The following is a 15,746-nucleotide window of genomic DNA, read 5'->3' on the forward strand; positions in this document are numbered from 1 at the left end:
ATCAGGTGCCCTCGATCAGGTGACCCTGATCAGTGACCTCGATCATTGACCTCGATCAGGTGACCCCAATCAGGTGACCTCCTGCATTTTAAATCCTAAAATTCTAAATAATTAAGGATTTAAAAGACAACTTCTAATGAACCTCATTAGTCCTCACTGTTTTACACAGGAACACATCATCAGCATAATGATGTGCTTCCCTCAAGCCACCGAGTTTAAGGGTCATGTGGATCACTGGTTCTGGTTCTGCAGCTGTAAGAAGCCGGCTGATCTCTGAAATAAAAGCGCTCTTGTGTGTCATAAAAGTTTAAAATGCTAAAAGCTAACAGCGCAGCATGCTAGCTGAGCTGGAGCCGCTACCATCCAAACAAAGTGAAGATGTTTGATGTCATTGCAGTTCATGAGGATCCTAAAGTTTTACCCGCAGCTGTCTTCACCCAGACATTCTGACACGGGATTCTGGCTGCAACCCGTTTCAGGTTCAGCAGAACCGCAGATGCTAGATATGCACAGAACCAGCTTCACGCTGACTTCTGCAGGTTTAGGCCTGAACAAGCTGGCACATCACCAGGAATCTGGAGCACGCTGTTCTTTTCTCTGCAAACACCTCAACCTGTCAGCATTCAGATCCAAGAACCTGTCTGAACCAGAACCAGCTGCCATGCAGACCCGGGCCCAGCACAAGCTGTCTCCAGCAGGGCTCAGCCCCGTTTGTGATGATCACATTCCTGCTTGCAGCTTTACAGGGAGGTCAGGGGGGCGACTGCCAGCCCGGGGCGAGGGGGGGGGATGGAAGTCAGGAGGGAGGGGGGAGTGCTGCAGAGAGGTCAGTGCATGCTGGAGGCGGCGTGGAGCTGCACACGCTCATCAGAGTAATGATGACTGACATTTGGATCTCGATTTAAGAAACCATGACTTTTTTGATGGAAAAGCCCCTCCCCCATTCCTGTGGAAGGTCGTGGGAATGCCATCAGGGTGGAGGGGGGGTGACCTGTTGGTGACAGACACACACACCTGAGGCGTGACAGAGCTCAACCTGTGGACTGTGGGAGGAACCCGCACATGCTCAGACAGAACATAAAACTCCACACAGACCCAGCTTGGATTTGAACCGCATCACTGAGAGGCGACAGTGCTGACCACTACCCCACTGCGCCGCCCAAGGAGAGTCTTTATGTCCTTTTCATTGCACAGAGGGCCGGGGGGGGGGTTGTTCTCTGGTTCGACAGACTCTGAGGAGCTCCATGCAGACGTTTGGGTCAGAGCCTTGCTCAAGGGCAGTGCCGCCCAGATTCAACTTTTCCATATGAAACTGACTTTTACTTCTTCCATACTCTTGATTGCTAAAACCTGCATGATTGTCTAAAGCCACCGCTGATCCTCCTGCAGTGATGGCGCCACCACGTGGCAGCGTCCAGAAGTGCATGACATCACAGAGGTGAAATGAGGACAGACACGGTTCTGATCCAGACTTTTATTGTTTTATCGACCAGGAGGAGGAGCTGCTCCTCAGAGGGTGGAGGAAGTCGAGCTTTTGCTCACCACCACCCCGTCCACCACCTCCTCCACCACTGTCACCACCCGCTTGGTTGTTGTGACGGACGAGGTCGAGGACGAGGTCTTGGACACGGCGCTGTGGGCCAATCAGAATACACATGAGTGACGGTACCAGCTGATTGGCCTCGGCACACCTGCACATCCTCACCTGCTGGTGTCCCCGTCCAGCAGCCGGCGGTACTCGCTGATCTCCATCTCCAACCGTTCTTTGATATTTAGAAGCATCTGGTATTCGTTCGACTGCCGCTCCAGGTCTGACCGCAAACTTGCAATCTGCTCCTCCAGCATCGACACCTGCAGGCATACGCACAGGTGAGACCGTAGCTCCGCCCACTTCTTTTAGCCGCAGAACACCCAACACGAGGACTCACCCTGTTCTGGAACCCCTGCAGCTGCAGGGCGTATCTGGCCTGAGTGTCGCCCAGGGTGCCCTCCAGAGACGCTTTCTGTGAACACAGCAGAGTTTACCTGCAGGGGGTGGAGCCAGCCCAGAAGGACTTTCACAATAAAGGTTGTGTTTATGCATTTTTGCTCTGCTGCGGCATCACGAACAGACGGGTAACAGTTTGTGTTGCTTTGTTGTGTGTTGCAGCCGTGTGTAGTTGTTTGTGTTGTGTGTGTTGTTGTTGTGTGTTGTTGTTGTGACCCTCACCATGCTCATCTGCGACTGCAGCTCGATCTCCAGCGACTGGAGCGTCCTCTTCAGCTCACTCACTTCACTCCTGGACGTTTGCAGCGTTGAGGTTTGAACCACAACATCTTTGTTCAGCGCCTCTGTCTGCACAACACACACACACACACACACAGCTTAGCACACCACAACGCCGAGTTGGACAGGAAGTGATGTCACAACTTACCTTGTTTTGGAACCAGACTTCCAGATCTCTGCGGTTCCTGTCAGCCATCATCTCGTAATGCTCCCGGACCTCCGCCATGATCTTACTGAGGTCCTGAGTGGGCGCGGCGTCCACCTCCACGGTCACCTGCCCGCTCATCTGAGCCCGCAGGGCCAGCAGCTCCTGTTCACAAACGTCAAGGTGAGTTTGAGTCCAGACCCGGGTCTCTGCAGGGCCCGTTCAGGCGCGGCCCACCTCCTCGTGGTTCTTCTTCAGGAAGACCAGCTCCTCCCTCAGACCCTCCAGCTGCATCTCCAGGTCGCTCTTGCTCAGCGTCAGCTCGTCCAGGACCCTCCTGAGCCCGGCGATGTCGGCCTCCACAGACTGCCGCATGCTGAGCTCCGTCTCGTACCTGCAGGAGGACAGCACGGGTCAGTCTGCGCGGGTCAGTCTGCGCAGGTCAGTCTGCGCAGGTTAGTCTACGCAGGTCAGTCTGCGCGGGTCAGTCTGCGCGGGTCAGTCTGCGCGGGTCAGTCTGCGCGGGTCAGTCTGCGCGGGTCAGTCTGCGCGGGTCAGTCTGCGCAGGTTAGTCTACGCAGGTCAGTCTGCGCGGGTCAGTCTGCGCGGGTCAGTCTGCGCGGGTCAGTCTGCACATCCTGCAGCGTGGAGACCAGGAGGGCGTTTCACTCACTTGGTCCTGAAGTCGTCTGCAGCCAGGCGAGCGTTGTCCAGGCTCAGGTGGACCGCACCGTTCTTGCTGGTGGCCTCCAGAATCTGGAAAGAGAAGAACCATCTGCTTCAGTTTAGGCTCCAGGACCAGGATCTTCAGGATTTGACCAGAGCGGGGCGGCGCTGGTCAGGAGTCCTGCTTGGTGTGGACGGAGGCGACCTTCTCACCTTGGCTCTGATCTCGGCGATGGTTTTGAAGAAGTGGCTGTAGTCCCTGGTGGTGGGACCCACTTTGCTCTCCACAAACTGTCGGATCTTCAGCTCCAGGTCGGCGTTGGCCTTCTCCAGCCGGCGGACCTTCTCCAGGTAGGTGGCCAGGCGGTCGTTCAGGTTCTGCATGGTGAACTTCTCGTTTCCGATGAGGCTGTCCTCCACGCCGCCTGCACTGAAACTGGCAGAGGAGAAGCTCCTCCCATACCCCCCGTCTGCAACGGAGGTTCGGACACCCTGGCCCCCAGCCCCACCGTAAACGCTGCCGGCGCTCATCCGAGAGCCAATCATGGAGCCCCCCATGGAGGACTTGATGGAGCGGGAGGAGGACGCGACGAAGGCCATGATGCTGCAGAGACGAGCAGAGGAGAGTGGCGAGCGCCGTGGCCCGCCGCTTTTAAGGCCGCAGCCACCGCTGCTGCAGGAGAGGCTCAAAGACAGGTATGCGGGTGGGCGGAGCCGCTGGAGGGTGGGGTGACTTTTGCACAGCAGTCGCCCTGCAGGCGCTGAGTGACCTTTACGCACAGACGTGTTGGAACAGAAAAGAAGGAAATTGCCCTACGAAGAATGTGTTCGTTGGGGGAGGGGGGTCAGCTCGCCCTTCCTGCTGTCTTTAAAGGGAGCTTTTATTTAATGTGAGACTGATGCAAGGGGGGGGGGGCTCTGGAACCATAGCTGCACTTGGACAGCAAAATCCTCAGGTGTAGGATGGACACTCCACCACCGGGCCCCCGAGCTGGCCCAATGCAGGAATGCTCTCTGTGCTGCAGGTGGAGACAGGTGTTGACGGAGCCCCCCCCCCCTTCTTCTGACTTTCTGAACTGTCGCAGTAAAACTGGTGGTGGTGGGGGGGGGGGGGGGGGGTCATTACATAATGTCTGTGTTTGGTGCATTTAGACACACTGGGGCTGCTGGGACTCTGAGAAATGTCTCACTGTGTCCTGCCGTGTCCTGCGGCGTCCTGCCGTGTCCTGCGGCGTCCTGCCGTGTCCTGCGGCGTCCTGCAGTGGTCAGGTGGCTCTGAGGCGTCTCCTGGCGCTCTGTCGTCGCTTTTCATCTTCACTGTTTTCTTTGGCAACAGGCTCAGCTTCAAATTCATCTCCGGCACTCAGTGAATCTCTACCTCTCCCCATTCCAGTCAAGCACCACACCTAAGACACAATTCCTTACCTGTCATTGCCTCTAATAGCCCCCCCGCCCTGATTGCCACAGCAAATATGCCCCCTTTCAAACAACCAGCAGTGAATGTTATCAAACCGGCTTTCACGCCCAGATTTGTCCCAAAGCTGGTTCCTCAGAACACGCCGCCACGTCCGTCACTCAGCAGGTTTAAGTGCAAACAGGACAAAAGAAGAAAGAAACACTTTCCTTCTGAGATCCTCCCAGTCGAGCCTGTTCTCCAAGACTGCAGGGTCCAAAGGTTCTGCAGAAGCTGCATCTTCATGTCTGGATCCAGCTGTCCAAACCCTCAGTGGGTCAGACTTCTTGCTGCTTCCACTTAAGTCCAAAGCGTATTTGGGTTTTAAGCGCAGGTTCAGATCTGGAGTAGTTTACCCTCCGCTGTGGGTCATCCGGCTCTGACCCGGTGTTTTGTGATTATGCATGTTCAGATGTGAGAAGCGGTTCTGCAGCGGTGGGGTGAGTAGAGGACAGGGAAGAACAGCAGAGGACTTTGGCCCAAACTGGACCATGTTGGACCTCAGATGTGACCCTCAAGAGGCGGATTTATTGCCAGGTCCTGTTTGGTTCGTGGTTTGGTTCTAGCACGGGTCAGTTCCTTTAGAACTTCTGAAGAGCCATCAGTTGGTGCTGGTACCTGACTGAACTGGACCCCTGTGCCGATGCCTTCAGGACCATCATGCTCTTCCCCGCTCACTCTGGTTGATGGGTCACAGCATTTCCGGATGGAGAACTGTCAAAGGAAGACTGATGTGGTTCCTGTGAGCGGTTCTTCAACAACCCGGAGCATCTCCAGCAGAACCAGCAGGTCGCTCATAAAAGGTTCTGGTCCAGCAGGGGTTGGTTAGCGGACTCTTTGACAAAAGTTCTGAGCGTTGTCAGTGAAAGTGCCTTCGTTGAAGGTTTAACTGTTCATCACAGTAGAAGTCAAACCGGTCCGACAGAAAGTGTTTCAAAAGTCCACGTCTGCCATCAAGCAGGCCAGAATGCAGAACCTTTGTTCTCCACCTAAACTATTGTTGCAGGAAGACTGAGCACCTTCAGAGGTGGGACAGACGGCGGAGGAAGAGCTGAAGAAGAGCTGAGGAAGAGCTGAACGCTTTCCATTTTTAGATAATGTTTTACTCAAATCTATTTGAAATGTACAAAAATATTCTGCAGAAGCTAAAAAGAATCCAGATCCCTGACCCAGAAGCAGATGTTTCTGCTGCAAAGAGTTTGACATGGACAACAGGAGGAATGGGAATCAAACTCCTGCTGCAGGTGAAACGGCTGCTTTCAGGAATGCAGGGATGCAGCGTCTGCGTGCGGAAACACCCCCCCATTAGGATAAGATAGATGCCACCTGACGACAGCCATCGTCCAGTTTGAGTCAAGACCACAGGATGGAGACGACCACAAGGCCTCGCACGTGATGGCGAGACACCATTGCAGCCGATCTCAAAGAGCAGCTGGTTCTGGATGATCCAAGTTATTCAAGTTGTAAACTGACCAATCAGATGTTTCAATAAAAGCAGGTGCAGCCTGCTGGTCCCCTCATCCAATGTTTACAACGTCTGACTAATTTCATGTAGCCTGTTTTTCAGTGATAGGGGTGTGGCCTTCCATCAAGCTCACTACTGATTGGTGAGGTGGTTACCATGGAAACACTGACTCAGACCAACTCAGGCCAATCGCTGCTCACTGACAATGTCTGGCTCCAACATAGCAGGGTCTGTATCCTGAAAGAATTGTGACTGGGGGCCCAGAGAGGCCCTCTCCGTGCCCCTGGGTCCCCTGTTGTCTGGCACTGGGGGGCCTCTGTGGCGGTCCTGATGTTGGGCTGCCTGGGAGGTGGATTTCCTTGATCGGCCATCCCGGGCAGGTGTCTGGGGGACCGTAGCGGCCACTGCTTGATGTGGGGGTGACTGGGCACTTTTTGAACAGGCCCCGCCCTTTTGACTAAAACCTATTTTGAACAGTATTGATGATAAACCTCCATCAACTTGATGCCTCTTTCTGTAATTCTACCCCCTTCTACCTTTACCCCTTTTCTCCCCCTTTTGTTTTGTACCCTTAGCCCCCATCTCCAACATCCCACTCTCTCCTTCCCTCGGTTTTGTTGTTTTGGTCCAACAAACAAAGTCAATGCTACTTTAGCATAAATAAAGTTTGGCCTTTAATCCAAAAGGAGTTCATACAAATATACCCCTCGTGTGTCAGCAGATCCATAAAGCCCTGTTGTTACAGTAACGTCCGTCCGACACAAGAGGCCTTCAGCTGTCTGTTTGCTCAGCTGTTAGGTGTGGAAAAAGACGGGCGACTGAATTTGACCTTTTGACCTTTTATGTGAGTTTGGGCCTGATTTTTTTCAGGTTTCTTTCTTCAGGAAGAACTTTGGGATCTTCTGTACATTTTTCCTGCTTTTAGCTGTTTGCAGGGTTCTGGGATCAAACCAGAATCCTGCCGTTCTTCTGATCTTCACTTAGAAACGTTTGACAGAAAATGAGGGGAAACAAAAATGCTGAAAGTTTTCGGTTTGATGTTAAACTTTGAGGTTTGAAGCGACAGAAAATGCAGAAAAGCTGGAGGATGAAATATTCCCTGATCCTGGCCTTCCAGGCTGGAGCTCCTAGTGCGTCTGAAATCTGTTCAGAAAAACCGTGGGTACAAAACCATTTCTACTGGAAACTCTTGCCTCGCCATGTCTGCCGCCAGACCTTCAGGATCTTTATGATCTTCAGGATCTTTATGATCTTCAGGATCTTTTGGATCTTCAGGATTTTTATGATCTTTAGATTTTTTAGGATCTTCTGGATTTTTATGATCTTCAGGTTTTTTAGGATCTACAGGATCTTTAGGATCTTCAGGGTCTCTAGGATCTTTATGATCTTCAGGATCATTAGGATATTTATGATCTTTAGGATCTTCAGGATTTTTAGGATCTTTAGGATTTTTATGATCTTCTGGATTTTTATGAACTTCAGGATCTTTAGGATCTTCAAGATCTTCAGGATCTTTTGGATCTTCAGGATCTTTAGGATCTTCAGGATCTCTAGGATTTTTATGATCTTCAGGATCTTTAGGATATTTATGATCTTTAGGATCGTTAGGATATTTATGATCTTTAGGATCTTTAGGATTTTTAGGATCTTCAGGATCTCTAGGATCTTTATGATCTTTAGGATCTTCAGGATTTTTAGGATCTTTATGATCTTCAGGATCTTTAGGATCTTTATGATCTTCAGGATCTTCAGGATCTTTTGGATCTTCGGGATCTTTAGGATCTTTATGATCTTTAGGATCTTCAGGATTTTTAGGATCTTTATGATCTTTAGGATCTTTATGATCTTCAGGATCTTTAGGATCTTCAGGATCTCTAGGATTTTTATGATCTTTAGGATCGTTAGGATATTTATGATCTTTAGGATCTTTAGGATTTTTAGGATCTTCAGGATCTCTAGGATCTTTATGATCTTTAGGATCTTCAGGATTTTTAGGATCTTTATGATCTTCAGGATCTTTAGGATCTTTATGATCTTCAGGATCTTCAGGATCTTTTGGATCTTCGGGATCTTTAGGATCTTTATGATCTTTAGGATCTTCAGGATTTTTAGGATCTTTATGATCTTCAGGATCTTTAGGATCTTTATGATCTTCAGGATCTTTAGGATCTTCAGGATCTCTAGGATTTTTATGATCTTCAGGATCTTCAGGATCTCTAGGATCTTTATGATCTTTAGGATCTTCAGGATTTTTAGGATCTTTATGATCTTCAGGATCTTTAGGATCTTCAGGATCTTCAAGATCTTTATGATCTTCAGGATCTTTAGGATCTTCAGGATCTTCAAGATCTTTATGATCTTCAGGATCTTTAGGATCTTCAGGATCTTCATCTTGCTCGTGGAGGAAATGTTGCTGTGACATAGATAATCATGTGACACCAAATCAAAGACCCGGCAAACACACACTTCATCAGAGGAGATTTATTTGTGAGGGCCGTGCACGGCTCGTGCACAGACGGTTGGCACCTCATTCTATCTCTTGGGTCTCCGTTGTCTCCTCTCCATCATCAGTGACTTCTTTGGTGACAATCAGTACTTTACGTTTTACGGTGGAGGATGAGGTGGGTGGGTTGGAGGTGCTGCGGAGACAGCAGACTTTGGTTAGACTCGTGTCCGGCGCTCAGGTTCTCGCACAGAGCTGGTCACTCACCTGCTGGACTCGCCCTCCAGGAGCTCCCAGTACACTTTGATCTCGCTCTCCAGCCGGGTCTTGATGTCCAGCAGGTTCTGGTACTCCTGCTGCTGCCGCTCCAGGTCGGCTCTCAACTGCACCAGCTGCTCCTCCAGGAACCTCACACGGTCCTGGTGATCCGCCAGAATCTTGCCGTACCTGAACTCCGTGTCACTGAGCATGGACTGCATGGAGACTTTCTGAGAGAGGAGGAGAGTGAGCAGAAGCAGACAGGCTGAAGGCGGGACGTGACGGCTGCAGAACTCACCGAGCTGAGCTGAGACTGCAGGTCGATCTCCAGGCTCTGCAGGGTCCTTTTCAGCTCGGTGACCTCAGAGTTGGACGATTTCAGAACCTCTGTGTTCACGGCAGTGGATTTGTTGAGCTCATCAATCTGTGAGGAGATCGAAAACCCGTCAGAGGAACGAACATCCATGGAAGATGACGCCGTAAGGCTTCTGCTGGTCCCGATCCAGACTCTTCTGAAGTCTTCATCCAGGTTCTCTGGACTGTCCACAGATGTCTTTGGGTCCTGATGGCTGAAGATCCTCAGAGGATCCCGATGGGACGGACGAGGCTCACCTGAGATGGACTTGGTTTTGTTCATTTCTAATGCCTTGATGGTTGAAACTGAAATCTGCCTCCATCTAGTGGCAGGAGGAGGTACTTTCTCAGAATGGACTCTGATAAAGGTTTAGACCCCCCCCCCACACACACACACACATACGCACAAAAAGTGGATGAAACAAAACAAAACAACACAAAATTAAACAAACAAAACAACACAACCCGAGGTGTTGCTGACGACTGACCTTGTTCTGGTGCCAGTCCTCCAGGTCCTTGCGGTTTTTCTCCGCCACGCTCTCATAATGCTGTCTGATCTCCTCCATGACTCGGGACAGGTCTTGCTGTGGTGTAGCGTCCACCTCCACATTCACCTGACCGCTCATCTGGGAGCGCAGAGCATGCAGGTCCTGCAGGGGGGAAGCTCCACCAATCAGGGCAAGTTTCTTTTGGTTGGTGAGGTCTCGCCGCGGCCCCTCCCCACACCTCCTCGTGGTTCCTCTTCAGGTAGATAAGCTCCTCCTTCAGCCCCTCAATCTGCATCTCCAGGTCTGACCTCCCCAGGGTCAGGCCGTCCAGAAGCCTCTTCATGCCAGCGATGTCGCCCTCCACGCCCTGACGCATGGCCAGCTCGTTCTCGTACCTGCGCCCCCACCAGCCCCGTCATCAGTCTGCAGCGGTTTATGCCGGGGGGGTCAAAGCAAACTTACTTCGTCCGGAAGTCATCCGAGGCCAGCTGGGCGTTGTCAACCATGAGGTTCAGAGATCCGTTTGTGCGGATGGCGTCCAGGATCTGAGAGCAGAGAAGCATTCAAACCGTAAAACTTTATTCAAAACACAAAGTGAAGGGTCAGAGCGCCCTCACCCCCCCGTCACCTTCATGAGGGGGGGTGGGGGTCATAGTAACCCCAGTAGTCACATGACCCCCCCCACACACGTTACAATGTTGTTTTTGCTGTTTTTGTCCGTCCATCAGGAGGGTTTGATTTATAAGTTCAGTTAATAAATACACTGATCAGTTAATGATCATTGTATTTAATTAAGCAAATGTGACGTTTTTGTTTTGTTTTCTGTCTTTTAAATCTACGCATTTCATCATTTCTGTAATGAGTTTGATACATATGTGTAAATTCTTTATTGCTTTGACTACAATGCTTGAAATAAATCAATAAAATCAAATAAAAGGTTCTGTCCATCAACCGGATCAGTGAGGGCGACCCCTCCCCCCAAAAAACGGTTCATTTCCAGCTCCAACCAAATGATGTCATTTCAGACGCCATGTTTTTCATGATACAGACGCCATGTTGGAGCCAGACGCCATTAAGCAGTGATTGGTCCGACTATGTCTGAGTTTCTATGGCAACCACTCTGACCAATCAGGAGAAAGCTGGTTGGAAGGCCACACCCCCACCACTGGGTTGCACAAAATCTGTCAAACATTTGGAACATTGGATGTGGGGGCCAGCAGGCCCCGCCTACTTTTATTCAAGCATCTGATTGGTCTCTGATCTCTAACGTCCCTCCCTCTTCTTCCCTTCTTTCCTTTTCCGTCCGGTCCAACACCAAAGATTTTCAGACATGATTGAAATTAATAAAGTTTGGCCTCAATTCCAAAAGGGGTTTATTCAGACATACCTTTGGTTTGTCTGAAGATGAATAACCCCTCTTGTTAAAGTAAAATATGTCCAACACAAGAGGCCCTCAGCTCTCATCTGTCTGCCCAGACGTTGGACAGGACAAGTTAAAAAAAAGAAAAAAAGCATCTGATTGGTTTGTTTAGAAAGAATCATAAAATAATGAGGACGTTATGTTTATTCATTCTGCCTTTTATTACTTTCTTATTTTTGTATTTATTGTTTGTCTCCATCAAACTTTTGATATCTTTCTAGTTTGTACGAGAGCAGAAGACACCAAAGACAAATTCCTCCTACATGTTCTGATTCTGATTCCTTCTTCTCTTTCAAAATAAAGTTTATCATCACTTTTCAGGGAAAATATTTTCCAAAAAAAGTTTCTCATTTTAAAAACAGATTTAAAAAAAATTCAAATGCATTCACAACTTCATTTATTTGACGTCTGACTCTTTCTGGATGGAACCTGATTCATGAACTTGAGTGACCCCGGACGATCATGGTGGGGCCACACCCGCTTTCTGCTGAAAGGAACCCCCCCACGGTCAGACGGCCCCTTACCTGCTCCTGCAGGTCGCTGATGATGCTCATGTAGGAGGAGAATTCCCCCCCCTGAGACTGGGTCTTGCTCCCCAGGAAGTCCCGGATCTTCTTCTCCAGCTCGGTGTTGGCGTCCTCCAGGCGGCGCACCTTCTCCAGGTAGGACGCCAGCCGGTCGTTCAGGTTCTGCATGGTCACCTTCTTATTGTCGCTGACGTCCACGGCGTCTGCCAGGTCGAAACCCCCCAAGGAGGAGAAGGAGGCGAACCCCCCACCAGCAGAGTAGTTTTTGGAGGCACTGGAGATGCGGCTTCCCTTCCCGCCGGCGCCGGCGTAAACAGTGGGGGCCCTCATGGACCCCACTCGGCCCCCGGCGCTGAAGGACCGAGAGGAGAACGTGGACATGTTGGGGAGGGGTTTCTGCTGTGAGGTGGAGAGGAGAATGTGGGGTGGCTGGGAGGGGCTGCTTTATAAAGCAGGTAGGGGAGGGACCTAAGTGCCCCCCCCCATCCCACAGGGCTCTGTAAGAACAGCACCGCCCACAACAATAAAGGGAGTGGGGGCTGTCTTAATGCCCCAAACTGCCTCGCTTTGGTGAGTGTGACCCCCCCCCAAAGCCTGCCTCGACTCATGTTGTGGAAAAAAACAATAGATCTCTGTTCAGCTCCGATGGGGGGAGGGTACAACAAAAACAGGAAGTCCCAGTGACCAAGGCTTGAGGCGACCCCCCCCCCCAATGACAATATCTTCAACTCCAGGAGGAGGCGGAGGATGAAGAGGTGGTCTTCATCTTCATCACCAGGCTGATGATGACGATGGTGAAACCTCCACCGTGGAGTTTGTGGACCCCCCCCTCCCGACAGATGTTACAGAGAGTGTGTTGGGGGCCCTCCCTGCATTCTTTACCTGTGAGCCCCCCCTCAGGTGTTTCCGTGCTGCGGTCGGCAGCATGCAGGCTTCTAAACGGATCTGTTGGAACATGTCAGTGTTTCACAGAGAACCGGCTGAAGAGAACGCAAACCTCCTCAACCAGCCGCTGAGGTCATCACCAGACGGTCCAATGTCCCCCCCCATGAGCCCCCATGAGCCCCCTATGAGCCCCTGATGAGCCCCCCATGACTGAATGCATGTGAGACCTGGACCAGGTGTGGACCCCACCCCCTCCTACAGAAAATGGTTTATTCCAGCTCCAACCTATTGAAGTCAATTCAGTCACTATTTTTTAAGATATGGACGCCGCCATGTTAGAACCACATGATGTCAGCATACAGTGACTGGTCAGTCTGAGGCAGCATTTCACTCTGACCAATCAGGAGAGAGTTTGCTGGAAGGCCACACCCCTTCCACAGTTCTCAATGGTTGTTGCAGCTGTGATGCGTTCATTTTATCCTGTCATTTGAGTGTCAGAGTGAGTCCTCACTGTTTTTGTGAAACTTGTGTTAAATGTTTTTAGGTATGACGCCACCTGATTGGTCCACTCCTTCCCTCCACTTTGTGACGCAGTCTTGTTGTACAGAACAGGCTGGTCTTTTGTGTGTTGTGGTGTTGTATACTGTTATGTTTTGTTGGGTTGTGTAGACTGGTGTTGTCTGTTGAGATGTTGTGTTTGTGGTGTCCAGCAGACATTTCCACATTTCTTCAGATTCATTCTGTGGCTGTTTGGTTCTCCTCCAAACATACAGAACTTACAGCTCCTCCTCCCTTTGGTTCTCCTCCTTTTTCTGAAAGCCTGTCTGCGTTACACTGAATTGAACCACAACAGAGTTCTACCGTTGGTTAGAAACCAGAACTGGATCAGACCAGAGTCAAAGCCACTAAAGGGAGCGCTGCATTCAGAACATGAACAGAGGCGTTTGGGACTCGATGTTTGGGACTCGATGTTTGGGACTCGATGTTTGGGACTCGGCGATTGGGACTCGACGACGTTTGGGACTCGATGTTTGGGACTCAGCGTTTGGGACTCGACGACGTTTGGGACTCGGCGTTTGGGACTCGACGACGTTTGGGACTCGGCGTTTGGGACTCGACGACGTTTGGGACTCGATGTTTGGGACTCGACGACGTTTGGGACTCGGCGTTTGGGACTCGACGACGTTTGGGACTCGATGTTTGGGACTCGACGACGTTTGGGACTCGACGACATTTGGGACTCGATGTTTGGGACTCGATGTTTGGGACTCGATGTTTGGGACTCGATGTTTGGGACTCGGCGATTGGGACTCGACGACGTTTGGGACTCGATGTTTGGGACTCGGCGTTTGGGACTCGACGACGTTTGGGACTCGGCGTTTGGGACTCGACGACGTTTGGGACTCGATGTTTGGGACTCGACGACGTTTGGGACTCGGCGTTTGGGACTCGACGACGTTTGGGACTCTATGTTTGGGACTTGACGACGTTTGGGACTCGGCGTTTGGGACTCGACGACGTTTGGGACTCGATGTTTGGGACTCGACGACGTTTGGGACTCGATGTTTGGGACTCGACGACGTTTGGGACTCGACGACATTTGGGACTCGACGACGTTTGGGACTCGACGACGTTTGGGACTCGACGACATTTGGGACTCGACGACGTTTGGGACTCGATGTTTGGGACTCGACGACGTTTGGGACTCGATGTTTGGGACCAGTGAACGGTGTTCTATTATTCTCATGATCAGGTTTTCCTCTTCCTGGTCCAGTTTTTCTCTTTGAGGCATTTTTGTTGTTATCGTCATCGGTGAATTCCTGACATGTTGGAGCGTCTAAAGGCTGCGGATCAGAACATGACTTTGTTTGGAAAGTTCTGGTCTGACTGTCAGCAGCTCGCATACTTCTACTCCAGGAAGCACCGCAGGCAATTGTTTGGGGTGCTGCAGGTGAGGAAGAGCTGATGAGGATGATGAGGGATGAAAAAGGACAGCTTCAAGTTTGACATGATTTACCATCTAGAGAACTGAAAAGAAGAATGTGTTTCAGCTCTCAGGAGCAAAAAAGTTCACATTTATTTAAACTTTTAGAGAAAAACTTCCAAACAAAAGAATCGATTTTCTTTTACAAGCAAAGATTTTTAGGGAATTTAAGATGTCCATTTGAAGATGATTTAGTGGATGAAGAAGCTCAGATAATACTTTTTCCACCATGAGAGGGTGATAAGACCACATATGGATGTTGGAAAGAGAAACTTTATACTTTGATCTAACTTCATTTTTTTTCAGTTAAGAGAAATCATTTTTTTGTTTAGTCTGTTTAAAAATAACATGTAGTTTTCAGACAGTTATTTTACTTTCATTCAAATAAATTCAATTAAGTAGGTGTAACTTTGGTGCTGCTGTTAGATCGGTACAGCAAGGAATGTGGGATACCATTCCCTTTGCCTGTCTGGATGGATTTGGGTTCAAGTGTGGGTTTTTGACCAAATGTGTTTAGTTGTGCGAAACTCTTGCGTTGAATGTTGTATAATCTCCATACGTCATCACAGCAGCAACGACAACAACGACGACAACATCAACAACAACAAACAACAATAACAATGACGTCAACAACAATAACAACACCACCGCCAACAACAAAAACAACAGCAATAACACCAACACCAATAAAAATAACGACAACAAAAATGACAAAAACAACGAAAACAACAACAGCAACAACAAAAACAACAGCATTAACAATAACAATAACGACAACAACAAAAATAACAATAATGACAACAACAGCAACAACAACGACGACAACAACAACAATGAAAACAAAAACAACAGTAACAACAACAACAATAAAAATAACTACAACAACAACAAAAACAACAGCAACAACAATAACAATAATGACAACAACAACAACAAAAACAACAGCAACAACAACAATAACGAAAACATCATCAACGATGACGACAGCAAAAAAAACAATAACAATAACGACAAAAATAACAGCAATAACAACAACAACAACAATTATGACAACAACAACAACGAAAATAAAAACAACAACGACAATAAAACAACAACAACAAAAACACCAACAACAACGAGAACGACAACAACGATGACAAAAACAACAACTGCAACCATAACAACAACGACAACAACAACAACAACGACAACAGCAATCAAGACAACAAAAGCAACGACGACAACAATGACAGCATAACAAAGAGGACAACAACAACAACAACAATTATAACAATAACGACAACAAAAATGACAACAACAACGAAAACAAAAACAACAACAATAACAATTACAAGAATGACAACAACAACGAAGGCAACAACAACAACAAACAACAACAACGATGACGAC

The 15,746-nt window shown here is 49.3% G+C and overlaps 2 protein-coding genes across 2 annotated transcripts; both read right to left on the minus strand.

The window, feature by feature from the left end:
• Window positions 1-1,465: 1,465 nt before the first annotated feature.
• On the minus strand, window positions 1,466-3,737 carry LOC101170988 (keratin, type I cytoskeletal 13). The gene is made up of 8 exons (XM_004085797.3): window positions 3,291-3,737; window positions 3,085-3,167; window positions 2,649-2,805; window positions 2,415-2,576; window positions 2,210-2,335; window positions 1,929-2,003; window positions 1,706-1,851; window positions 1,466-1,633 (listed from the first exon to the last, which is right to left on the minus strand). The coding sequence occupies exons 1-8, from the start codon at window positions 3,675-3,677 to the stop codon at window positions 1,510-1,512; spliced, it is 1,260 nt and encodes a 419-aa protein (XP_004085845.1). The 5' UTR covers window positions 3,678-3,737; the 3' UTR covers window positions 1,466-1,509.
• A 4,724-nt stretch (window positions 3,738-8,461) lies between these two features.
• LOC101162974 (keratin, type I cytoskeletal 13) lies at window positions 8,462-11,912 on the minus strand. The gene is made up of 7 exons (XM_004084139.4): window positions 11,483-11,912; window positions 10,001-10,083; window positions 9,777-9,933; window positions 9,539-9,700; window positions 8,995-9,120; window positions 8,706-8,926; window positions 8,462-8,634 (listed from the first exon to the last, which is right to left on the minus strand). The coding sequence occupies exons 1-7, from the start codon at window positions 11,864-11,866 to the stop codon at window positions 8,523-8,525; spliced, it is 1,245 nt and encodes a 414-aa protein (XP_004084187.1). The 5' UTR covers window positions 11,867-11,912; the 3' UTR covers window positions 8,462-8,522.
• Window positions 11,913-15,746: the final 3,834 nt, after the last annotated feature.

Source organism: Oryzias latipes, chromosome 8 (assembly GCF_002234675.1).
Source record: "Oryzias latipes chromosome 8, ASM223467v1".
Taxonomy (NCBI): domain Eukaryota; kingdom Metazoa; phylum Chordata; class Actinopteri; order Beloniformes; family Adrianichthyidae; genus Oryzias; species Oryzias latipes.

Excerpts from the sequence above, each read along its gene's own strand:
- LOC101170988 (XM_004085797.3), bottom strand. The coding sequence starts at position 3,677 with ATGGCCTTCGTCGCGTCCTCCTCCCGCTCCATCAAGTCCTCCATGGGG. Across the intron at positions 2,577-2,648 it reads TGAAGAAGAACCACGAGGAG|GAGCTGCTGGCCCTGCGGGC; the intron begins GTGGGCCGCGCC and ends GTTTGTGAACAG. Across the intron at positions 1,634-1,705 it reads CTGGACGGGGACACCAGCAG|CGCCGTGTCCAAGACCTCGT; the intron begins GTGAGGATGTGC and ends ATTGGCCCACAG.
- LOC101162974 (XM_004084139.4), bottom strand. The coding sequence starts at position 11,866 with ATGTCCACGTTCTCCTCTCGGTCCTTCAGCGCCGGGGGCCGAGTGGGG. Across the intron at positions 9,934-10,000 it reads TCGGATGACTTCCGGACGAA|GTACGAGAACGAGCTGGCCA; the intron begins GTAAGTTTGCTT and ends GTGGGGGCGCAG. Across the intron at positions 8,635-8,705 it reads CTGGAGGGCGAGTCCAGCAG|CACCTCCAACCCACCCACCT; the intron begins GTGAGTGACCAG and ends CTGTCTCCGCAG.